Source organism: Sorex fumeus, unplaced genomic scaffold, assembly GCF_029834395.1.
Source record: "Sorex fumeus unplaced genomic scaffold, SorFum_2.1 ptg000045l, whole genome shotgun sequence".
NCBI classification, from domain to species: Eukaryota; Metazoa; Chordata; class Mammalia; order Eulipotyphla; family Soricidae; genus Sorex; species Sorex fumeus.
Window position 1 is genome coordinate 20,658,043 of NW_026606102.1, and position 20,051 is coordinate 20,678,093.

General features: G+C 56.0%; 1 protein-coding gene across 4 annotated transcripts in view; it reads left to right on the forward strand.

Moving 5' to 3' along the window:
• PDXDC1 (pyridoxal dependent decarboxylase domain containing 1) overlaps positions 1 to 20,051 on the forward strand; it is a 168,995-nt gene that overhangs the window by 24,153 nt on the left and 124,791 nt on the right. For 2 of the 4 annotated variants that reach the window (XM_056122370.1, XM_056122371.1), the window contains exons 7-23: positions 1,132 to 1,200; positions 2,004 to 2,082; positions 5,181 to 5,265; positions 6,054 to 6,102; positions 6,261 to 6,362; positions 6,462 to 6,587; positions 8,873 to 8,923; positions 11,368 to 11,431; positions 12,471 to 12,565; positions 13,118 to 13,223; positions 14,588 to 14,759; positions 15,155 to 15,273; positions 15,846 to 15,967; positions 16,586 to 16,678; positions 16,750 to 16,846; positions 17,194 to 17,298; positions 18,163 to 18,386. In XM_056122370.1, the coding sequence (XP_055978345.1) occupies positions 1,132 to 1,200; positions 2,004 to 2,082; positions 5,181 to 5,265; positions 6,054 to 6,102; positions 6,261 to 6,362; positions 6,462 to 6,587; positions 8,873 to 8,923; positions 11,368 to 11,431; positions 12,471 to 12,565; positions 13,118 to 13,223; positions 14,588 to 14,759; positions 15,155 to 15,273; positions 15,846 to 15,967; positions 16,586 to 16,678; positions 16,750 to 16,846; positions 17,194 to 17,298; positions 18,163 to 18,386 (1,758 nt within the window). Of the gene's footprint in view, positions 1 to 1,131; positions 1,201 to 2,003; positions 2,083 to 5,180; positions 5,266 to 6,053; positions 6,103 to 6,260; positions 6,363 to 6,461; positions 6,588 to 8,872; positions 8,924 to 11,367; positions 11,432 to 12,470; positions 12,566 to 13,117; positions 13,224 to 14,587; positions 14,760 to 15,154; positions 15,274 to 15,845; positions 15,968 to 16,585; positions 16,679 to 16,749; positions 16,847 to 17,193; positions 17,299 to 18,162; positions 19,840 to 20,051 lie in introns of those variants that run through there. The other 2 variants (XR_008793605.1, XM_056122372.1) reach the window with 2 other exon arrangements.

Sequence of the window (20,051 nt, forward strand, 5' to 3'; positions counted from 1 at the left end):
CTCAGAGGTTACTCCTGTGTTTTGTACTCAGGATTTACTCCTGGTGGTGCTCAGGAGGCCATATGGGATGCTGGGACTCAAACCTGGTTCAGCCGCAGGCAAGGCAAACACCCTACCAGCTGTGCTATCACTCCAGACCCAATCTTCATGAATTTCTTTTGAGTAAATGTATAGTATTTTGACTTTTTCTCTTTTGGACATCAAGAATTATTTCTATTCTTTTGCTTTTTGTGACCACTAAAGCTTTTTGTATAGTTCTATGATGAACCATGATGAACCTCTTTGTGTTTAAAGCTTTTTCTCTGTTTCAGGTTATTTTCCTTTAGTTTCAGAATTTATCTAGAATTAGATTAAAGGTCATTATCATTTTCACAGTTCATGGCGCATGTAGCCCACTTGAAGAGGCTGTCTTGAGGCAAGAAATTTTGAAGCCCCTCTTGGCTAAGAATGCTATAAGTCCCTCCCATAGAGTTGGAGAACTTGTCTATTATAAGATGGAGAGACATATGGGGAAAACTCAGGGATAGAAGTTGAGTCTAGTTACTGGTGACCAAATAAAAAGTTGTCTTCTTGATGATAGCCAGTTTGGGGGTTTTATAATCCCCCTATAAAAACGTGGAACAAAATGCTTATTACTGCGAGCGAACTCCTGCAGGCCAGGCCCTTGTGGCCCAGGGCCCTGCCTCTGGGTCAGCAGCCACATGAAAAGCTCGTTGGGGTGTTCATAAGGAGAGAGGCAGCCAGGAACAGGACTGTGATGGACACGTTCATGTCTTCAAAGTGTGCCAGCGCCCAGGCCTAACGTTTGATGTTTAAAGGCAAGTTAGGGCCAGGGATGTGCTCAGTGGGCAGGTACTCACTCACACCTTGCCCGTGGGTGTGGCCCTGGGTACCCCTCTGGCACTGTAAAAATATAAGCCTAAAAATGTTTATATTAGTACAGAAAGCCACACCTGGAAAATAGCTGAGAGGTCCGTGTACTGAATCGTCGGTAGCGGTACTCAATGCCAGTGTGTGTGTGTGTGTGTGTGTCTTCGTGAGTGCTGACCAGTTTCATGGTGTGTGTGTGTGTGTGTGTGTCCCGTGAGTGCTGACCAGACTGCCTGTAAAGCCTCGTGTTTCTCCTTGCAGCTGGGCCTGCCCTTCCCCTGCCTGTGCCGTGTGCCCTGCAACACGATGTTTGGGTCACAGCATCAGATGGTGAGTCCTGCCCCAGGCTCTGTGGGACCCAACAGAGCCGCAGGTGACACTGCCCTTTCATCCCAGCCTGGATGTGCAGGCGTCCAGACAGCTAAAGGCCAGCTGACTGCTCATATGACACATGCTTCTGTGTTTGAGTAGCCACGAAGCGACTGGCATGTAGGCTGAAGGCTGCCTGGCGCTTGAGGAACCTCAAAACCTACTGTCTTACCTGCTTTCGGTGGGATCACACAGTCCGAGTGAGCACCGGCTGTTTCTCCTAACGTCCTCGCTGGGAAATGGTTCTCGCGGTGACCTCTGTGAAGGGGGAGGTTTTTAAAAACCATTGAAGGAGATTCTTCATGGTAATCTTGGGAATGAATTCTGCTTAATCATAGACATTCAGGCCGTAAGAAGTCAGAAGCAAAAAAGATAGATTTTAGGATCCCGCATCTCTTTTGTTCAAGGTAGTTTGATTTTCTGCTTCAAGGAAATCAGAAAATGATAACGTTAGATTCATCCTTGACTTTTTTTTTTTAGGGAACTGAGAGATCATTTTCTTTAAATATTAATGCTTAATACCAGAAAAATGTTGATCTGATATATTCTGGTTTTAACTTAATCTCCCTTAATTGCTGTTTCTAATTAATCCTCAAAGGAAATCCTTGGTGATTAGCAGAAACCAAAAAATTGTCCAGTAAGAATTATTTTGAGTGATTAATTTTAAGAGCTAACTGATGCTTTTAGAAATCAACTTTTTTTCACCATTATGTAGCTTTTATGCCTGTCACCTCATGACTTTATGACTTATCTTTTCATCCAAGGATGTCGCTTTCCTGGAGAAACTGATCAAAGATGATATCGAACGAGGAAAACTTCCCCTGTTGCTTGTCGCAAATGCTGGTAGGTGGCAGGAATCTGAATCTTCACTCTGGATGTCAGAGTGTCGAGTACATGGCTGTGCAAAGGCCGCGCCATGAGCACTGTGTGCTGTGTGCAGGGGGCACTGTCAGCAGCTCTGTGGAGGAAGACCACAGGTGGCTCCTTCCATGCCCCTTAGTTGAGGTTTTGTTTGGGATTTGGTTTTGCGTGTGAACTTTTTCATTTAGATTGTCAGCACCTCTCTATCTTCTGCTGCATATGCATCACTTCTCTATTAACTTTTTTGTTTGTTTTTGTTTCGGGGTCACACTCGGCAGTGTTCAGAGGTTACTCCAAGCCCTGTACTCGGGAATTATTCCTGGCGGTGCTCGGGGAACTATATGGGATGCCAGGGATTGAACCTGGGTGGCCGCATGCAAGGCAAACGCCCTCCCCTCTGTACTATCTCTCCAGCCCCTCAAGTTAATTTTATAACACACAATTCACCTGGCAAACAGCATGCTGGTCCATCTCCCCTTTCTGCTCAAATCATGGTACTCAGCATCGTACTTAAAGTTCTAGACTGTAGTAAGGCAAGAAAAACAGTGACATATGGGCCGGAAAGGAAGAGTGCGTCTGGGGTTGGGGATAAGCCAGGGGAAGAGCATCTGCTTTACAGGCATGAAGCCAAGAGTTCGATCCCTCACAGCACGCCACATGCTGGTGGCTGCACCATGGCCAGAGTGAGACCACTGCAGCATGCGGGCTCTGCTGCCCTGTGCTGCCCGCAGTGGACACTTCGGCCATGCTTCGTGAGCCACATCACCACGGCAGGCACGAGGAAACGGGGAGAAAGAGAAGAAACTATTTGTTTGCAGGTGATGTGATTACAGGATTAGAAAGTCCGAAGACAGCTGAAGAAAATTATTGAACTAATAAGCAGGTCTAGCGAAATTAGGGTTTTGTGTACTGTCAGCCAACAACCAAGATATTGAGTGAAATTGCCTATATAATTAAAATGTCACATCCCATGCAAATGTCGTAACCACTAAACTGTCACTCCAACCTCCTGATAAGCTCATTCTTTATAAGGATCTAGGAATAGCCAAAATAATTTTGAAAAAAAATAAAATATAAAAGCCTTACCTTCCCTGATTTTCAGACAGTCTGAAAGTACAGGTGATTAAGAGATTATGGAATTAATTGAAGAGAATAGAGAATTCAGAAATAGATATGTGAGTGAGTGAGTGTGTGTGTGTGTGTGTGTGTGTGTGTGTGTGTGTGATCACAGGATTTTATTTTTTTACAGACATGCCTAGTTAATTCAAGAGACAAAGAATTTTTCTTTTTATGCCAGTGGTCCTGAAACTACCTCTTAAGCCTCCTAACTCTTGAGAAGAAAACTTGAGTGATCAAAAGCACATTAAGATTGTGTGTGTCCAGCTGCTGGAGAGAGTCCAGTGGGTCGGACGTTTGATCTCCAGCACCCTCGCTGGTCCCATGAGTGATCCCTGAGCACAGAGGCAGACGTATGATCTGATCACCAGGTACGGCCCAAAAGCACTCAAAGAAAGATTGCATGTGCCCGGGCCTGGAGAGAGGGTCCAGCAGGCAAGCCATTTGCTTCGCATGCAGCCCGCCCTGGTTCAATCCCTGGCACTGCATAGGGTCCCCTGAGCCCTACCAGGAGTGATCCCTGAGCGTAGCAGAGCCAGAGGGAAACCCTGAGGGCAGTGCTGGGTGTGGCCCAAAATTCATGGTCTGTCGCTTACCTGATAAGTTGAGGTAGCGTCCATCATCACAGACATATAATAAGGGGAGAAGGCGAGGAAGGGAATTTTGTATATGACCCTGGGATTTACTCCAAAGTTGCACAGGTAACACAGCTGTCATGGGGCAGGGTCGCTTGGGGCAGCTTCCCCACAGGACCCTGGTGTCTTTTGAACCAAGGTTTGTGGCTTTTCTCCGTCTCCCTTTAATTTCTGTTCCCCCACCTCTGCCTCTGATCGGAAGCTTAGTGACTGCATGGGCCTCAGATCCTGTGTATCAGTGAGATGATTCAGTATTTGTCTTTGGTTTATTTTGCTTAGCATAACCCCTTCCCTGTCCTTCCATGTCACCGATAGCAGGGTGTCTATGTTAATATTATGTTAATGGCTGAGTAATATTCCATTGTGTACACGTGTGCTAGTGTCTGACAACATTCTCGCTCACTTCTCCAGCTGCCCATCTAAGCTGTCCTATATCTTGGTGGTGTTGGGGTTACACGCGGTATCCATCAGTCAGACTCATTGCACTGTAGTGAACTGGGGAAAATTGTGTTCCTCAGAAAAGCCACTCCTTTGTTCCTGTATATTCAGAAGACATGGACCGTTCCCCTGCCCCGGCTGGTCCCTTGTAGGGGGCTGGGGTGGGGGCTGCAGACCCCTTTAGATGCCTGACTACATTGCCAGCACCAGAGTAGATACTCCAGGTCTCCTAGAGAGATTTGGGAAGCAGCCACCCCAAATCTTATCAAGTCACTATGGAGTAAGTTGTTCTTGCCATACAGGGCACGTCAGCGTAATAAACCCTTCATCTGCAGTTGGCAGGTGACCTGGTGGGGGCCGCCAGGGCCTCACCCAGTGTTGCGTGGGGGGCCGTAGGGTGGCGGGGATTAAACTCAGGCTCACGCTCCCGTGACTAACAAAGGAAAGTGGGAAGGATGTTTGAGCACGTGGAGCGGGGCAGCACTGGTGAGGGCGGGCTCGCCGCATGCCGGCTGCTGAGTGCCAGGGTTAGCCACGGCGCCTGTCCGAGAGCCACGCCAGGCAGGAATGTGTCTGAACTTCGAGATCGTCAGGGGAAGCCGAAGAGAAACCCGGCCCGATACCAGGGTCAGTGAGTGCCCCCGCAGCCTCAGTGGGCGGGTTGACTGTTTCTCGTGAATCAGTGCAACAGTTGCCTAGGGAAGAACCAGGGAGTTTCAGTCAGACTGGATCTTGCCAATCTTCTCTGGGGGAGCACACTCTGAAACCTGCACTATCAGTTAGAAGGAAGCCGTCTTGATAAAATGGTAATGGCCTTGCCCCCCCCGGGTGGCAGTGCCTGTAGTGCGTGCAGGGAAATACCTATCCCTTCTTCCCTGTGTCTGCCCCCAGGGACCGCAGCTGTGGGCCACACGGACAAGATCGGCCGCCTGAAAGAGCTGTGTGCGCAGTACGGCATCTGGCTCCACGTGGAGGGGTGAGTCGGATAAGCTGGTGGGGCTCTGGGGCGCTGACGCATGGACAGTCAGCTTCTCACTCGGTCCTGCCATTATCACGAGGGTCCTTTGGATAGCACGAGAGCAGTGGAACGCGCGTTGACAAAGGGAGAACAGTGCGGAATTCAGGCAAGCAAGGGTTAGAGTTGGCCCTGGCACAGGGCCAGCCAGGACACAGTTTCCTCTTTGTCCCCACCCAACCCCGCGGCCCCTTCTGTGGCCTCCCGCCTACACCATTGGCTCTTCCTGAGCCCAGGTGCCGCCGCCAGGGGAATGGATTTCTCGAAGTTCCTTGAAAGGTTGTAGTCTGACAGTGGAGAGGAGACTGGCTTCCCAGAGGCCTTTGGGGTCCTGCCAAGAGAAGGGGGAGGGGGGCTACAGGGAGCCATGGTAGCCCCCAGCACATCACACAGGCGGATTTCCTTGGCATGTTAGCCCTGTGCGGAAGAACGATTCCTGGCACAGAGGCGTTGTGGAAGAGATAAAACAGGGTACCCAGTGTCCTAAGGAAGGAGACATTTCCTGAAAGACGTTTTTCCGGGAACACGGTTTCACCCTGAATGTGCGCACAGAATGTTTGGGACTCTGAAACCGTGTTCCCGGTAAAACGTCTTTCAGGGTCCCAAACATTCTCTGCGCACATTCTTTGTGGCCATTCGAGAAGCCGGGGACAGCTCCAAGACCACGGGCCGTGGCCACTCTGCCTTTGGAAAGCACGTGCTTAGTAAGCCTGGCACCTCGGTTCTTAGGTCGCCCTTTTTCTTTCCAGGGTGAATCTGGCAACGTTGGCCCTGGGCTATGTCTCCTCGTCAGTGCTGGTATGTGGTTGATTTACTAGATACTGTGGGGTTTAAGGAGGAGTTGAAACCCACTGGGTCCTTTCTTTGGCGGCACTTGAGAGTTTTTGTGCGTGGAGGAGGGTGTTGGGCTACGTGTGTTGGGACAGACTGACAGACAGTCATTCTCTCTCTGGTAGGCCGCAACCAAGTGCGACAGCATGACCCTGAGCCCTGGCCCCTGGCTGGGCCTGCCCGCCGTTCCTGCAGTCACGCTTTACAAGCACGATGACCCGGCCTTGGTACCAGCACCTGCCACATCCCCAGGGGTGGGATGAGCACGGGTGGTTCTGCTGTCTCTGGTCGGCTCCGGCTCATCCCCCCCGTGTTGACTCTCACAGGCTTTAGTGGCGGGCCTGACATCGAATAAGCCTTCAGACAAGCTCCGGGCCCTGCCCCTGTGGCTGGCTCTCCAGTACCTGGGCCTGGACGGGATCGTGGAGAGGATAAAGCACGGCTGTCAGCTGGTGAGTGGGCCCCGGAAGCGGGAAGCAGTCACAGGTGTGTGACGGCAGAAGAGACGGAGCAGTGCCCGCTGCTTTACCGTCCGAAATCAGCCCCGGGCTGCCTTGTCTCGTAGGCAGGCGTATCTCCACGGTGCCCCTGCATTTATGTGCACGCGTCTCCCGAGCCCTGGGGTCACCTCAGCCTTTGCTTCCCAATGGTATCGGGTCAGAAGGAACACAGTGTTGGCACGGGACAAGAAAGGAGCTCGCCCCGGTGAGGGCTGAGGGGTAGACAGGGCAGCCTGGGGTCGGTGGGCACATCCCCAGACGGCTCAGGAGTGCGGAGGCTGGTGCGCCCGTTTCTGACACCAGCTGGCTGGTCCAGGCTGGGAGACTCCGGGGGCGGCTGTGGTGCTCTCCCTCTCGGGGACTCTGGTTGGCAACAGTGGCTGTGCTCTGGCTGTCGCTCGGCACACAAAGTCACGTCATCTGTGTGCACCCGCACGGCTGTCTGACCACGGTCTCGAAGCACTTTGCCCTCCCTCTGTTTTTATTTTCTTCTCTGGAAAATAGGGGTGATGGTACCCCACAGCGTTGTTCAGAGGGCTGAGTCCAGACAGCCAGAACTTCCGGCCGTGTGGGCTTACAGCTGCATCTGTACTCAGTCATCTTCTAGGGGAGTGATCAGTTCCCCAGTTGTCTTTTTTGGTTTTGGCATCCGTGGGGGTGGGGGCGGGGTTGGGGCTCTAGCCAGCAGTGCCTGGGGGCTGTCCCAGCTCTGTGCTTTTGAGTCACTCCTGGCGGTGCTCAGAGGCCCATGGGGTGCTGTGGACTGAACCCAGCCTCCTGTGTGCAGGGCACATGCTCAGCCCTTTGAACCGACTCTGACCTGGAGGATCATTTTCAGCTTAAGAAAAATCACGCTGTTCCAGTTGCTGTAGCGGCCATCCTTTGATTTGTAAAGTCAGGACAGTTCATGCTACTTCAGTCTTTAACGAGCTAGATATATTTCAGTCAGTTTCATTCTTACGCTCACAGTGCGAGAATCCCTGCACTACAGTTTGGTTTGGTTTGCTTTGGGGGCCACACCTGGCGGTGCTCGGGGCTGACTCTTGGCTCTGTGCTCAGGAGTTACTCCTGGTGGTACTCGGGCCCATCTCGGATGCCACGATGGAACCCTGGTCAGCCCTACCCATTGCGTCACCTCTCCAGCCCCCTGCGCCACATTTTTTGTAACAGTTCCCTCAGCAGGCTCTTGGCTCCCAGGTGGAGAGCTGGTTCTCCGGAAAGAGAAGCCAGTATTGCACTGATAACTAACTCTGTGGGGAAGCTTGGGCCCTCAGGAGAGTTCCCTGGGTCGCCATAGCTTAAGAGTCCCCAGGAAAATGATATTAACAAACTACCTCTTGGGTCCCTTCAGCTCCGGCATCTTTCTGCACGCAAGCAGTGCAGTGGGGCTGGTCTCAGGTACTCCTGAGCCCCGTGAGGGTCTCTCCCTGCCGACGCACTTGCTTCTGGCCTGGCGGGGTGGCAGCGGTGGTGACCTGCAGCTCGGGCCCGTCACAGAGCCGTTCACTGCGGAGCAGATCAGCATCATCCTGTGTTCACCCTCCTGGCCCCTGGCTTCAGCCACAAGGACCTGAGCGTCTGTTCACTCAGAGGCAGGCGCCCGCGTCCCGGATGTGCTGCCTTGTTCGATTCCCACAGCTCCACTGTCCAAGGGCCACCGACACGTGGGCAGAAGTTGTCTCTTTGGGGACCTCTGCAGTGTCCTTTGCACAGTAAAGAGTCCCCAGCCTGTGAGGGCGGCTGGTGTCGCATCTCCCTGTCAGCGCGAGAGCTAGGATGCAGACACTCAAATGACGCAGTTCCTTCATCCAGGCACTGACCATGTCTCAGTTGGTTTCATCTTCATGATCTCATGAGATAGGCAGGTTTGTTGCTCAGAGACCGAGTGACTTCCCGAGGCCGCAGCCAGACCGCCCCGGTTCAGGGGTGGGTGCAGGGTCTGCACGTCCCGCTCTGACCAACCTTTGCACGCAGGAGTTTGTTTTTAGTGGGTGACTTCGGTGCTGAGAGGTGATGAACGGAGGGAGGAGGAAAGGCTTTTCTTGGATTGTCACTGTCCCTCTCCCTGAAAACGCCGGGGAAAAGCTGCAGATGCAGAAGCGGGAACCTTGACAGGCCGGGTAGAAAGGACCCGGCACACGTGGCCTGTCCACCTCGGCTCTGTGGAGACCTCGTGGCTCTGGAGACAGGCCGTGTCAGCCTGTCGAAACCGCATGTGCTTCTTTGTGTCGTTGCAGAGTCAGCGGTTGCAAGAGAATCTGAAGAAAGTGAGCAGCATCAAGATCTTGGTATGGGCTTTCGTCTGTCGTTGGCGTGAGTGTTGATCGTCACTGAGAGTGACGCCAGGGGATTTCGGTTGCCCCACGAGAGCACGTGCTTTGGAGAGACCGCACAGGTCCTGACACCCGAATTCAGCAGCTGGCGGGGAGCCTGGAGAGGCCCCGTGCACTGCCTGCCTCCTTGCTTTGCTTTTTATGCAGTTCGTTTGCCTGGTTCTGGGAAAGTTTAGATTTGCAAAAGAAAAGAAAAAGAAACTTTGGGTTTGCAGCTCGCGCTTCAGGCCCGTGCTCTGCCTTGAACATGCGTCTCTCCGGCACCTCTTGCCTTGCTTGCACTCTGGAGAAGCCCGTGTTCCTCACAATCATATTTCCCCTTTCTCTCCTTTCACATCTTTCTATGCAAGTTTCATGCAATTAAAAAAAGCTGCCTTGGGGCTGGAGCGATACAACAGCGGGTAGGGTGTTTGCCTTGCACGCAGCCAACATGGTCGACACAGGTTCGATTCCCAGCATCCCATATGGTCCCCCGAGCACCACCACCAGGAGCAATTCCTGAGTGCATGAGCCAGGAGGAACCCCTGAGCATCGCCGGGTGTGACCCAAAAAGCAAAAAAAAAAGAAGCTGCCTTGGCGCATATGCTGCCCAAGCCCCTGTGCTGCTTGCGCCCACGTGGCCAAGCACATGTGGTGCCCGAGCACATGTGTCACCCGCATCTCCCCTCTTGAGATGTGTACTTTCATGCTTTTATGTCTAATGCTAGGATGTGTGTAGGGGCTCTCTCCGCCCTTGGAGAAGCCCGTGTTCTCTCTTGAGTACGTTACTCTCTCACTCCATACCTAAAAATCGTCCAAATAAAATCTATTTACTTCAAAAAAAAAAAAGCTGCCTTGCTTTACCAAAAGGGATTTTAGACACCCATCTTTCAAAAATGGGGCGGGGGGATCATTTCTTAGAATTCTTTGGGCTGCTCTCTCGGAAGCCGCTTGGCGCCAGAGTTTTCATCTTCAAGAAGGAAGCGGCCCTGGTGCCTTCCCCGAAGACACGGGCAGCCCTCAGAGGCCGCCCCTTGCGTAGGCTAGGCCAGGAGCTGGGCAGCGGGAACCAGAGTGAGGCAGGCAGCCGAGGTGCGAACGGTTCATGTTTTGCTTTGCTAAATCTTAGACTTTGAGAAAAATTCCTCAGGGAGATGCTGGTTTCAGTGGGGTCACTTGGTGTTTCTGTGCCAGTTCTGATGATGATTTGCACTCACTCGGTCTTCAGGTTGGCACGCCCACATCCTTCCACACGTTTTCCTTCCAGCCCCTGTGCGCGCCCGCTGTGCCCTCCGAGAGGCACCTTGGGCTGGGTTGACCCAGAAACGAGGGCGCAGAGGGATGGATGGTGCAGGTCCGGAGAGCGGGGCTCCATGTGGTGGGGCCCTTGCCACACGCACACAGGTCCAGAGGCAGAGCCAGCAGGGTCACCTCTCTACCAGAAGAGCTGCTGTGGCTTCCTGGTTGTCCACTGGCCATCCGGGCGGTCAGCAGTGCTCTGCTCCTGACCGTGACCCGGGGACAGGAGGTTTTCTTGTTTGCTCCTGCCTAGGGGGTGTCCTTCCTTGTTTTTTCACTTTGTTTGGGGGCCACACCTAGCGATGCTCAAGGGTTTCTCCTGGCTCTGCACTCAGGGATCACTCTTGGTAGTGCTTGGGGGACTTTGGGGTGTCGGGAATCGAACCCCAGTCAGCCTTGTGCAAAGCAAGCCCCCTCCTCCGCGTGATACTCTCTTTTCAGCCCCAGGTAGTTAGTTGCTGACCTAGGGATTGTGTGTGTGTGTGTAAAACATTTTATTTGGAGGTTTTTAGGAAAGGGTCAGAGGGAAAGAGAGAGAGCATGACGCACTCAAGGCTTCTCTGAGGGCCACGAGAGCCCCCGCACACACCCCAGCATCGGATACGGAAGCACTGGAGTCCACGTCTCGAAAGGGGAGATGCCCACGACCCGTGCTGGGGCGCCTCGTGCTCGGCCACATGGGCCAACCTGGGGTCCTGGCATCGGCCGTGTCAAATGCACTGGCGTTAGCCCGCTCCACTTCCAGCACTGTGCTGTCTCTCTCCCTGTCTCTGCCTGCTGTTTTCTGGCATATTCCTTCAGCTCGGTCTCCTAGTTCCATAGTTTACTTTTGCGCTGCAGACACGGCTGACCTGCCATTTGCCCCATTCACTGCATCATCATTGTGATGTTGATGGTCTCGGTTCTTTTCTAAGCCATTTTCTCCCTTGCAGTCATTTTTCAAACTGACTCCTCTCTGTTGCAGTCAGTTGCAGCTTGTTTTACTGTCTGGGGAAGGTGGAGGACTGCATCCTCCCCACGTGTCTGCCAACTCCTGGTCCCTGTGTGTGTGTTCGTCTGAGGGAGGAAAGGTGAGGGAGGAAAGGGTGCCGCCCACGTTGAGGGCAGCCTCTGTCTTTCAGGTAGAGGATGAGCTCGCCTCTCCCGTCGTGGTGTTCCGATTCTGCCAGGAGTCCCCAGGCTCAGGTGGGTGATGCTGAAAAGGAGCATGAGTTTTGTGACCGTGTTTCGCGGGCCTTGAATTTTAAGCCATTTGATGTTAAATAGTACTTTTAAAGTGTTTTTACGCGGGGCTGGAGCGATAGCACAGCGGGTAGGGCGTTTGCCTTGCACGTAGCCAACATGGCCGACACAGGTTCGATTCCCAGCACCCCATATGGTCCCCCGAGCACCACCGGGAGCAATTCCTGAGTGCATGAGCCAGGAGTAACCCCTGAGCATCGCCGGATGTGACCCAAAAAGCAAAAAAAAAAAAAATGGTATTTTTACGCTCAGTTTCCATCATCATTTCAGAAATAATTTCTCATGAGAACTCTAGGTCGAATGCCTTGGAATTCGCGGTCCTGGCCTATGAGTAGACGCGTGGGTCCCTGGGGTAGTGGTAGACCGAGGGAGTTTTTTTTCATGGGATGGGGGTATACACCCCGAAGTGTTCGGGGGATTCCAGGGCACCAGGGGTCCCACAGGGCTCCTGTGTGCGAAGCCTGCGCTCCAGCCTCTGGTCTTCTCCCAGCCCTGTTTTCTGCTGGATGGATTTGCTTCCTGTCGGTGGAATTGCGTGGCATTTGCCCTTTTGTGATTGACTTGTTTCACCTGGGGTATGTCCTCAGAAGTCATCCGGGTTGGCAGAATTGGGGGCTGGAAGTGGCGGGCGAGGGCACCCCAGCAGTGCTCGGGGGCTACTGCTGGCTCTGTGTCCAGGACTCACTCCAGGCAGTGCTCAGGACAGCTGTGGTGCTGAGTGTCGAACGGGGGTCCACCACGTGCAGTGAACACCTCAGCGTCAGGATGCTCAGCCCCCAAGGTTCCTTGTGAAAGCTTCGTGGTGCTGTGTTGACACATGTGCCCCGTGCTGTGTGACCTGGGCTGGTAGCCTCCCGTTGGTTTCCTGTGAGGTTTGAGGCTCTTGCTCGGGTTAGTGTTGGGTCCATATGGAGTGTGCTGGGAGGCGGACGGGGTGTCCGCGGCATCTCCAAGTCATGACCATCGCCTTTCTGTGTTACAGCGTCAGATTCGGCACAGAAAGCTGTCCCAGCACCCGGCACAGGGCCTGCCACCATGGTCCGGGAGAGGCACTGCTGTGACGCCCTGAACCGCTGGGTAGGAATGCCCAGGGCAGGTGGGAGGTCCCGGGTCCTGTGGGTGTGAGGCCCCGTCCCATCCCTGGCTCTTCCCAGGGGGGCCCTGGGGACATCCTTCCCTTCCGGGGGCATGACAGGACAGAGCTGCCACCCATCTGGGTGCCCTGGGACCAGCCCCGCCGGCTCTGTGGCAGGATGCTTCAGGCGAGGGGAAACCGTCACCCTCCGAGGTGTAGGGGCCTAGCCAGTCCATGGTGTGTAGAGGTGGTTCTAGAAGGAACTGGTGCACGCTGGCACCCGGGGAGTGGGCCCCTCCATGTCACTGGCGCTTCTGAGTAAAAGATGGTACTTTCCAGTTTGGGTTTTTCCTTTCGGTTCTCCTGTATTTCCCAGATTTTTCTACACCAAACTGGGGTAGGTTTGTTGGGGGGGGGGGGGGTGTAAAATTCAGTGTTTTGACAGAAAGCTGCCCCAGGCTCCAGAGAGACTCCCCAGCCCTGTGGGAGGGTGGTGGGCCAGGGCGGGTGGGCGCGGGCGTGGGGGCAAGCAGGCTCACTCGCTGTCCCCGCAGCTGGGAGAGGAGCTGAAGCAGCGGGTGCCCGCGAGCGGCCTCACCGTCATGGACCTGGAGGCGGAGGGCGTGTGCCTGCGCTTCAGCCCGCTGACCACGGCCGCGGGTGAGCCCCTCTGAGCCGACTGCCCTTGCCCCTGGGTCGAGTGGCCGAGTCCTCCTCGCCTTCTGGGCGGCATCAGGCCCGCGCGTCGCTCTTCCTGCCGGTGTTCTTAGCCCACCGCCGGTGGCACCCCGTGGCCCCTCGTGTTGGGGACCCGCAGAGACTCAGACTCGCCTAGAGGGAAGCCCGGGGACGCCCGTATGGTCTTTGGGAGTTTGGGTGGTGGCACCAGGCCCTGGCATCACCAGGGAAGGGAAAGGTGACGAAGGGCCAGAGAGAGAAAGTCACAGCGCTCACCCAGGAGCCCCCAGGGCCTCCAGGGAGGCCCCAAAACACTAAGCCAAACCCCGAAGCAGCAGAGCGCACGTGTCTAGAGTCTGGGCACCCGCTCCCCGGGAACACTTATCCGTGGAAATGCAAGGAGAAGCCCTCCCCCCACCCCCTGCTATTTTGGGTTTCCAAGCCACACCCAGCAGTGCTCAGGGTTTACTCCCGGCTCTGTGCTCAGAGATAACTCCGATGGCATTTGGGGGGCCACTTGGGGGGCCAGGGCTAGAGCCTGGCTGTGTGCGAGTCAGGCGCCTCCACTCTACTGTCGATCGTCCCATCCTGTGCTCCGGGAGCCAGACAGGAGGAGAGGCCTGGCGCCCCGTGTCAAGTTCTGCTCGGACTTTTTTTCTAAGATTCCAGCATTTTCAGAGAACACTCGTTTTTGTCATGAGATGTTTCCGGAAGCTAATGTCTCAAGACAGCCAGGTCGGACGGGCAGGCCCTGTCCTGCGGGAAGGGCCAAGTGAGACTGACCGCTAGGCTCAGGGCTCCCAGGACCTCAGATCCATAAGACCATTGAAAAGCTTTGTCCTGGGGTGCCTGGGTCCCTCGGTTTCGCTGTTGCCACGGGGACGGGAGTGGGGCCTAGTATAAAGGCTGAGTGGAGGCCGGAGCGATAGCACAGTGGGGAGGGCACTTGGCTTGCATGTGGTTCAATCCCCAGCATCCCATATGGTCCCCCAAGCACCGCCAGGAGTAATTCCTGAGTGCAGAGCCAGGAGGAACCCCTGAGCATCGCTGGGCGGGACCCAAAAAGCTAAATGAATTAAATAAGTAAATAAAGGCTGAGCGGAGTCCGACACGTCACACCCACAGCCGCGAGGACTCACCCTGGGCTCTGCTGCCCTTCCTCAGCCGACAGGCCCGCACCTCACTGCCCCCCAAGGCCTCGGGTTCTCACCCACGGGAGAAAGCGAATCTCCTCGCCAGGTCCTATCCCGCCCCAAAGACAGCCGGCTGTGGTCATCTGATTGTGGGGTCATCCCTGGTGACCTGGCGCAGCCATTCCCGGTGCCCCTCTGATGGCAGCTTCTCAGTTTTAGGGACTCGGGTGGACGACGTGGACAGACTCGTGGGCTGCATCGAGACGGAGCTGCCCCTGCTCAGCTGCACTCTGCGGCTGCGGGAGGAGTTCCGGCAGGAGGTGGAGGCCACAGCCAGCCTCTTATACGTGGATGACCCCAACTGGCCTGGAATCGGGGTGGTCAGGTGCGGGGAGCCTCATCCCTGGGACGGCTGGGTTGTTGGCGGCTTGCAGCCGAGGGCTGGAATCCCAGCAGGGAAAGTGAGGCCGTGTCACAGGAGGCCCCAGGGCCCACCGCCACCCTCCTGGGTCGGAATCTGTTCTCGTCCTGCACCCGCCCACCATGAGGTACAGGAAGTGCACGTGGGATGGGGCCGGTAGAGCCCGTGTCCAGGCAGAGCAAAGTCAGGAGCCCTGTGCACCTCTCCTGTCCCTCCCCCTGCCCACTCCTGGACTCCGCTGGGCTCCCCACAGTCAGCCTCCTCCATGCGCATCCCGAGACTGGGGCCACAGCTCCCCCGCCCACCTGTCCTGGGGCCGCAGACTGGCGACTGATATGCAGATGTGGGCCGTGTTGCAGATACGAGCATGCAGGTGATGACAAGAACAGCCTGCAGCTGGACCCAGAGGGGGACAAGATTCACACCGGGCTCCTGAAGAAGCTAAATGAACTGGAGTCGGACCTTGCATTTAAAATGGGTAGGTGGGGGGCTGGAGCGATAAGGAGGCCGACCTGGGTTTGATTCCTAGCATCCGATAGGGTCCCCCAAGCACCGCCAGGAGTAATTCCTGAGTGCAGAGCCAGGAGTAACCCCTGAGCATTGCCGGGTGTGACCCAAAAAGCAAAATAAATAAGTAAAATGGGTAAGTGGAGGCTGGGGCGATAGTCCAGTGGGGAGGGCACTTGCACACGCCCGACCCGGGTTTGGTCCCCTGGTCCCTGATGGTCCCCAACACGACCAGGAGTGACTCCTGAGTGCAGAGCCAGGAGTAAGCCCTAAGCATCGCCAGGTTGGCCCCAAAACCATAAGATGGGGGTAGGTCAACTGTGTCTCTTTGAAGGACACCTTCTAACGCAGGGTGGGTTCGAGCTTTCCTCCGGAGGGTAGAGGGGAAAAGAATCTCCCAGGCGGTGTTGGGGGGCCCAAGACCAGGGTACAGCTGCCAGGCCCCACCCCAGCCCTGGGAGCCATCTCCCTCACCGGTTTTGTTCCCAAGTTCCCGGGGCGCAGCCTCTCCAGGTGCCCCGCCCACGCCATGTCCCCCCACAGGCCCTGAGTACAAGAGCAGGAAGAGCTGCATCTACGTCGGCATGGCCAGCGACGACGTCGACATTGTGGAGCTCGTGGAGACCATCGCGGCCACCGCCCGAGACATCGAGGAGAACTCCAGGGTCTGTGGGCTCACCACGTCGCCTTCCTTTCGCCTGGGCCACTGGCGGGGGTCACGGAGGAGGAAACTGCCCTTAGAAGTGGGCTTTTCTCGGCCCCCCGCCCCCATCCTCCCGTGCTCCCTGTGATCCGAGTGTTGCAGCAGTGAGGAGCGGCAGGCGGCCCTCACTGGAGAGGGGCTGCACCTTCTCCCCTCCCCCCGATCGCAGTGCTCGGGGCCAGGGCTGAGTGGGGGACCCGTGTCTCTGGGCTGGCTGGACAGAAGACCAGGCAGCAGAGCTGACAGCCTCTCTCCAGCCTGATCCCAGCCGGAGTCAGGACCAGTCCCGGAGTCGCGTGAGCTGCGGTGGGCTGGGGGAGCAGAGAAGCAGGGCCCTTGGCCCTGTGTCTGCAGATGTGGCCAGCGGGCCTGTCCAGACGGGGGCGCCGTCGCGCCTGGTCCCGGCAGTCGGGGTCGTTCTCCCACGCCAGCCTCCGCAGATTTTCCTCTGGCATTTGCTTTTCTTTTTATGCTCGCTTTTAGAGGTGTGGCCTCCCTCCGTGACCCCGGGGAGATCCCCCCAGGGCCGTGTTCCTGCCGCGCGCAGACAGGTCGGGACAGCAGCTTCGTGTTCCCACAGCTCCTGGAGAACATGACCGAGGTCGTCCGGAAAGGGATCCAGGAAGCGCAGGTCCAGCTGCAGAAGGCCAACGAGGAGCGGCTGCTGGAGGAGGTGAGGCTGCCACGGGCAGGGGCGCAGGCGTGCGCGCGGGCGCGGGGGCTAACGCCGGGCTTGTCCTGCAGGGGGTGTTACGGCAGATCCCTGTCGTCGGGTCCGTGCTGAACTGGTTTTCTCCCGTGCAAGCCTCCCAGAAGGGAAGAACCTTTAACCTCACAGCAGGTAGGGGCCTGCGGGAATCTGCACGCTCTCGGGGGGGCCCTGTGGCGGGGGCTGAGGATCGGGTTATGGCTGTCGCCCACCTCCCTCCTGTTTTCACAGCTAAGGGCTGGGGACAAGGACACCCAGCTCTGGTTCTCCACGAGCCTGGACCCCACGCCCCCCTTCCCGGGCACGGCTGGCCAGAGGCTCCAGGCCTGGTGCCCATCCTCCAAGCCTGGGACGCAGGTGCAAGGCCACCCGGCTGCCATGTGTCCCGGGGACAGGGCTGGGCCCAGCGGGACCAAAGTCGAGGACAGGCGCCTCCCAGGCAGCCTGTGTCCATGGCCCCTCACCCCTCTTCCCCGCAGGCTCCCTCGAGTCCACGGAGCACACCTACGTCTCCAAAGTACAAGGCCCTGGAGTGACCCCGCCACCGACCCCCTCAGGAGCACGCACGAAACTCAGGCTCCCAGGTACCCAGTTGTGGGGGCTGGGCTGCGCTCACTCTGTTTCTGTCACTGCATCACGTTTAGTCTGGGTGACCACTGCTGGGCCGTTCTAATGGTCACTCCAGAAGTTCTCAAGGGCTGGAGCTCCTGCCATGCACGTGCAGGGCCCCAAGTTCAGCCCTCAGCTCTGCACAGTTCTCCCAGCCCCACCAGTATCGGGGGCTGTGGCCCAGGCAGCTAAGACCACCAGAGCCAGGCGGTTATCTCCCCAGTGACTGCCTGTCCCCAAGAACAGTCCCAGGGGGGCTGGCGTAATAGCACAGTGGGTAGGGCATCTGCCTTGCACACGGCTGACCAGGGTTCGATTCCCAGCATCCCATAGGGTTCCCCGAGCACCTCCAGGAGTAATTCCTGAGTGCAGCACCAGGAGTAATCCCTGTGCGTCGCCAGGTGTGACCAACTGTCAACTGTCAACTCACGTTGTTCATCGATTAACTCAAGCGGGCACCAGTAACGTCTCCATAGTGAGACTTGTTACTGTTTTTGGCATATCGAATACGTCACAGGGAGCTTGCCAGGCTCTGCCATGCAGGCAGGGTACTCTCAGTAGCTTGCCAGGCTCTCCAGGGTGTGACCAAAAAAGAAAAAAAAAAGAGAGAGAGAGAGAGAGAACAGTCCCAAGACCCCTGGGCAGGCTGTGGGAGACCCCAAAGCATACCCCAGGAGTTCCCCCAGCCCCAGCCTTGGAGTGTTGTCAGCTGCGGCCTCTCCTCGCCCTGCACCTCACACTGCGGGCGTGAGCGGCCCCACGAACCCTCTGGCCCTGACTCCGGCTCGCTCTCCCTCCCTCTCTCCCCCCCTCTCCACTCCGGCTCTCTCCCTCTCTAGGCCACAAGCCCTTCAGAAAGTCCCCGAAAAGCTCCGATGCTCTGAGTGAGACCAGCTCTGGCAGCCACACAGAAGACTTGGAGAAGGAGCCCCCGCCTGGGTGCAGTGCCCTGGAGGCCGCCAGCCCTGAGGAGCAGCAGCCTGCGGCCAGCACCCCCCAGGAGGCCGAGCAGCCCGGGATCCTCCGCAATGGCGCCCAGCCCCCCGGGGAGAGTCGCCCACAGGTAGCAGAGCTGGAGAGCTTGAGATAAGAGTCGGTGTTGGCTGGGAGACTGTGCCGAGTGTCACTTTCAGGGAAGTTGCAGTTGTGTTGAGAATGTGAACCGTGCCGCGTGCCGAGACCAAGAGAAATGACTGTTCTTTGCATTGGCCTGGGGTTTTGCACGGGTGGATGCCAGAAAGCCAGGCTTTGGGAGGGGGCAGTTGACTTGTATCGTGGGTACCTGGAGCCGCCCCAGAATCTGTTCACCCAGCTCCATGGAGTCAGGTCGCCCCCACTCCGATTACCCGAGAACACTGAGTTTGAGGTGCCAGCCGCCTGAAACCCCGCTCCTGCCCTCACCCTAAGCGTCAGCAGTGACTAGTTTGCACATCCGACTCTGGGAAGCCGCCGTCTGCAGTGCCCCATTCCCTGCCGTGGGCCTCAGCAGGTGATACTGGGCTCGGAGGAGAACCGCACTCAGGGGGATGGTGATGCAGTGTCGCGGGCCCGCGCGTTCCACCCAGCGGCTGCTTTCCCTGGAGAAGAAAGTAAGGACTGTGTCCACCTCGCTGGGGCAGGGCTAGGCAAGCTGCTCAGAGCCTCCCCCTGCCCAGGCACCATCCTGCCCTGTCTATATGTTTGTAAACAAAGTAAGGAACTGTAAAGCCTCTTCTTGACCACATACATACGTGTGTGTGTGTGTGTGTGTGAGACCGTGTGTGTGTGAGTGTGTGTGTGTATTTTTAAACACTGGTAAAGCTTTTAAATTGGCACACCAAAACCAACTGCACATTTCTGTTCAATACTGAAACCCAGTAGAGCTAGTGCTCCTGGAGCCGAATGCTAAACGCGCCGCGTAGCGCCTCCTTCCCTCCATTTGGAGCTGAGTATTCCCTGGCCCTGCTTCCCGCGGGTGCTCCCCTCCCGGGAGGTAGCCGCTCACCTCAAACCAGAACCGGAAAGGCGATCTTCCCCCGGCCGACGCGCGCAGACTGCCGCCCCTGGAGCTGGAGGGGAGCCCCGAGCGCCCCCGCCTCTCTCCCCAGCGGCCCCGGCACCGTTCACGTACTGTAGGTCTCGGCCTGTGCCTTAGAGCCCCGCAGAGTCCGGCTCGGGGACAGGCGGGGATCCACAGCGGGTCTGTAGCGGTAGGAGCCTTAGAGTTAGAGCACATTAGCCTCTGTAATTAAACTGATTGGACGTGATTTTTGACGGTTGGCGCTTGTCACGGGGCAAGTGTTTTCTTTCCCTTTTTGGGGGGTGGGGAGTTTTGCAGATGATCTGAGACTTCCCTGTTTCATTGGTGCAATGAAGTATAGCAGATAAAAGTGGGAGAAGAAATTACCACCTTTAACGAGATTGATTTTTAAATGCTTTTATATTTTGGAATTGTTAAATTGGTTTTGCTGAAGCAAAATTTCACCCTTGAGATAACACTTGAATGTTGGTTTCAATAAAGGTTCTTGAAATTGTTACCGGTGAGTTCAGTTCATAAATGTTACTACCGATTGGATATGCTGACTTCCTGGTGGATAGCAACTCCGAAAAAACAAAGGTTTCTAAAAATGGGACTTGCACAGTAACCACAATTTTAACAACCTTACACCCCACTCCAAAGAGACAGATTTATTTATCAGTGGCTTTTTATAACAGATTAAATTTAGCCTTCTAGGAGATTCTTTTTAAG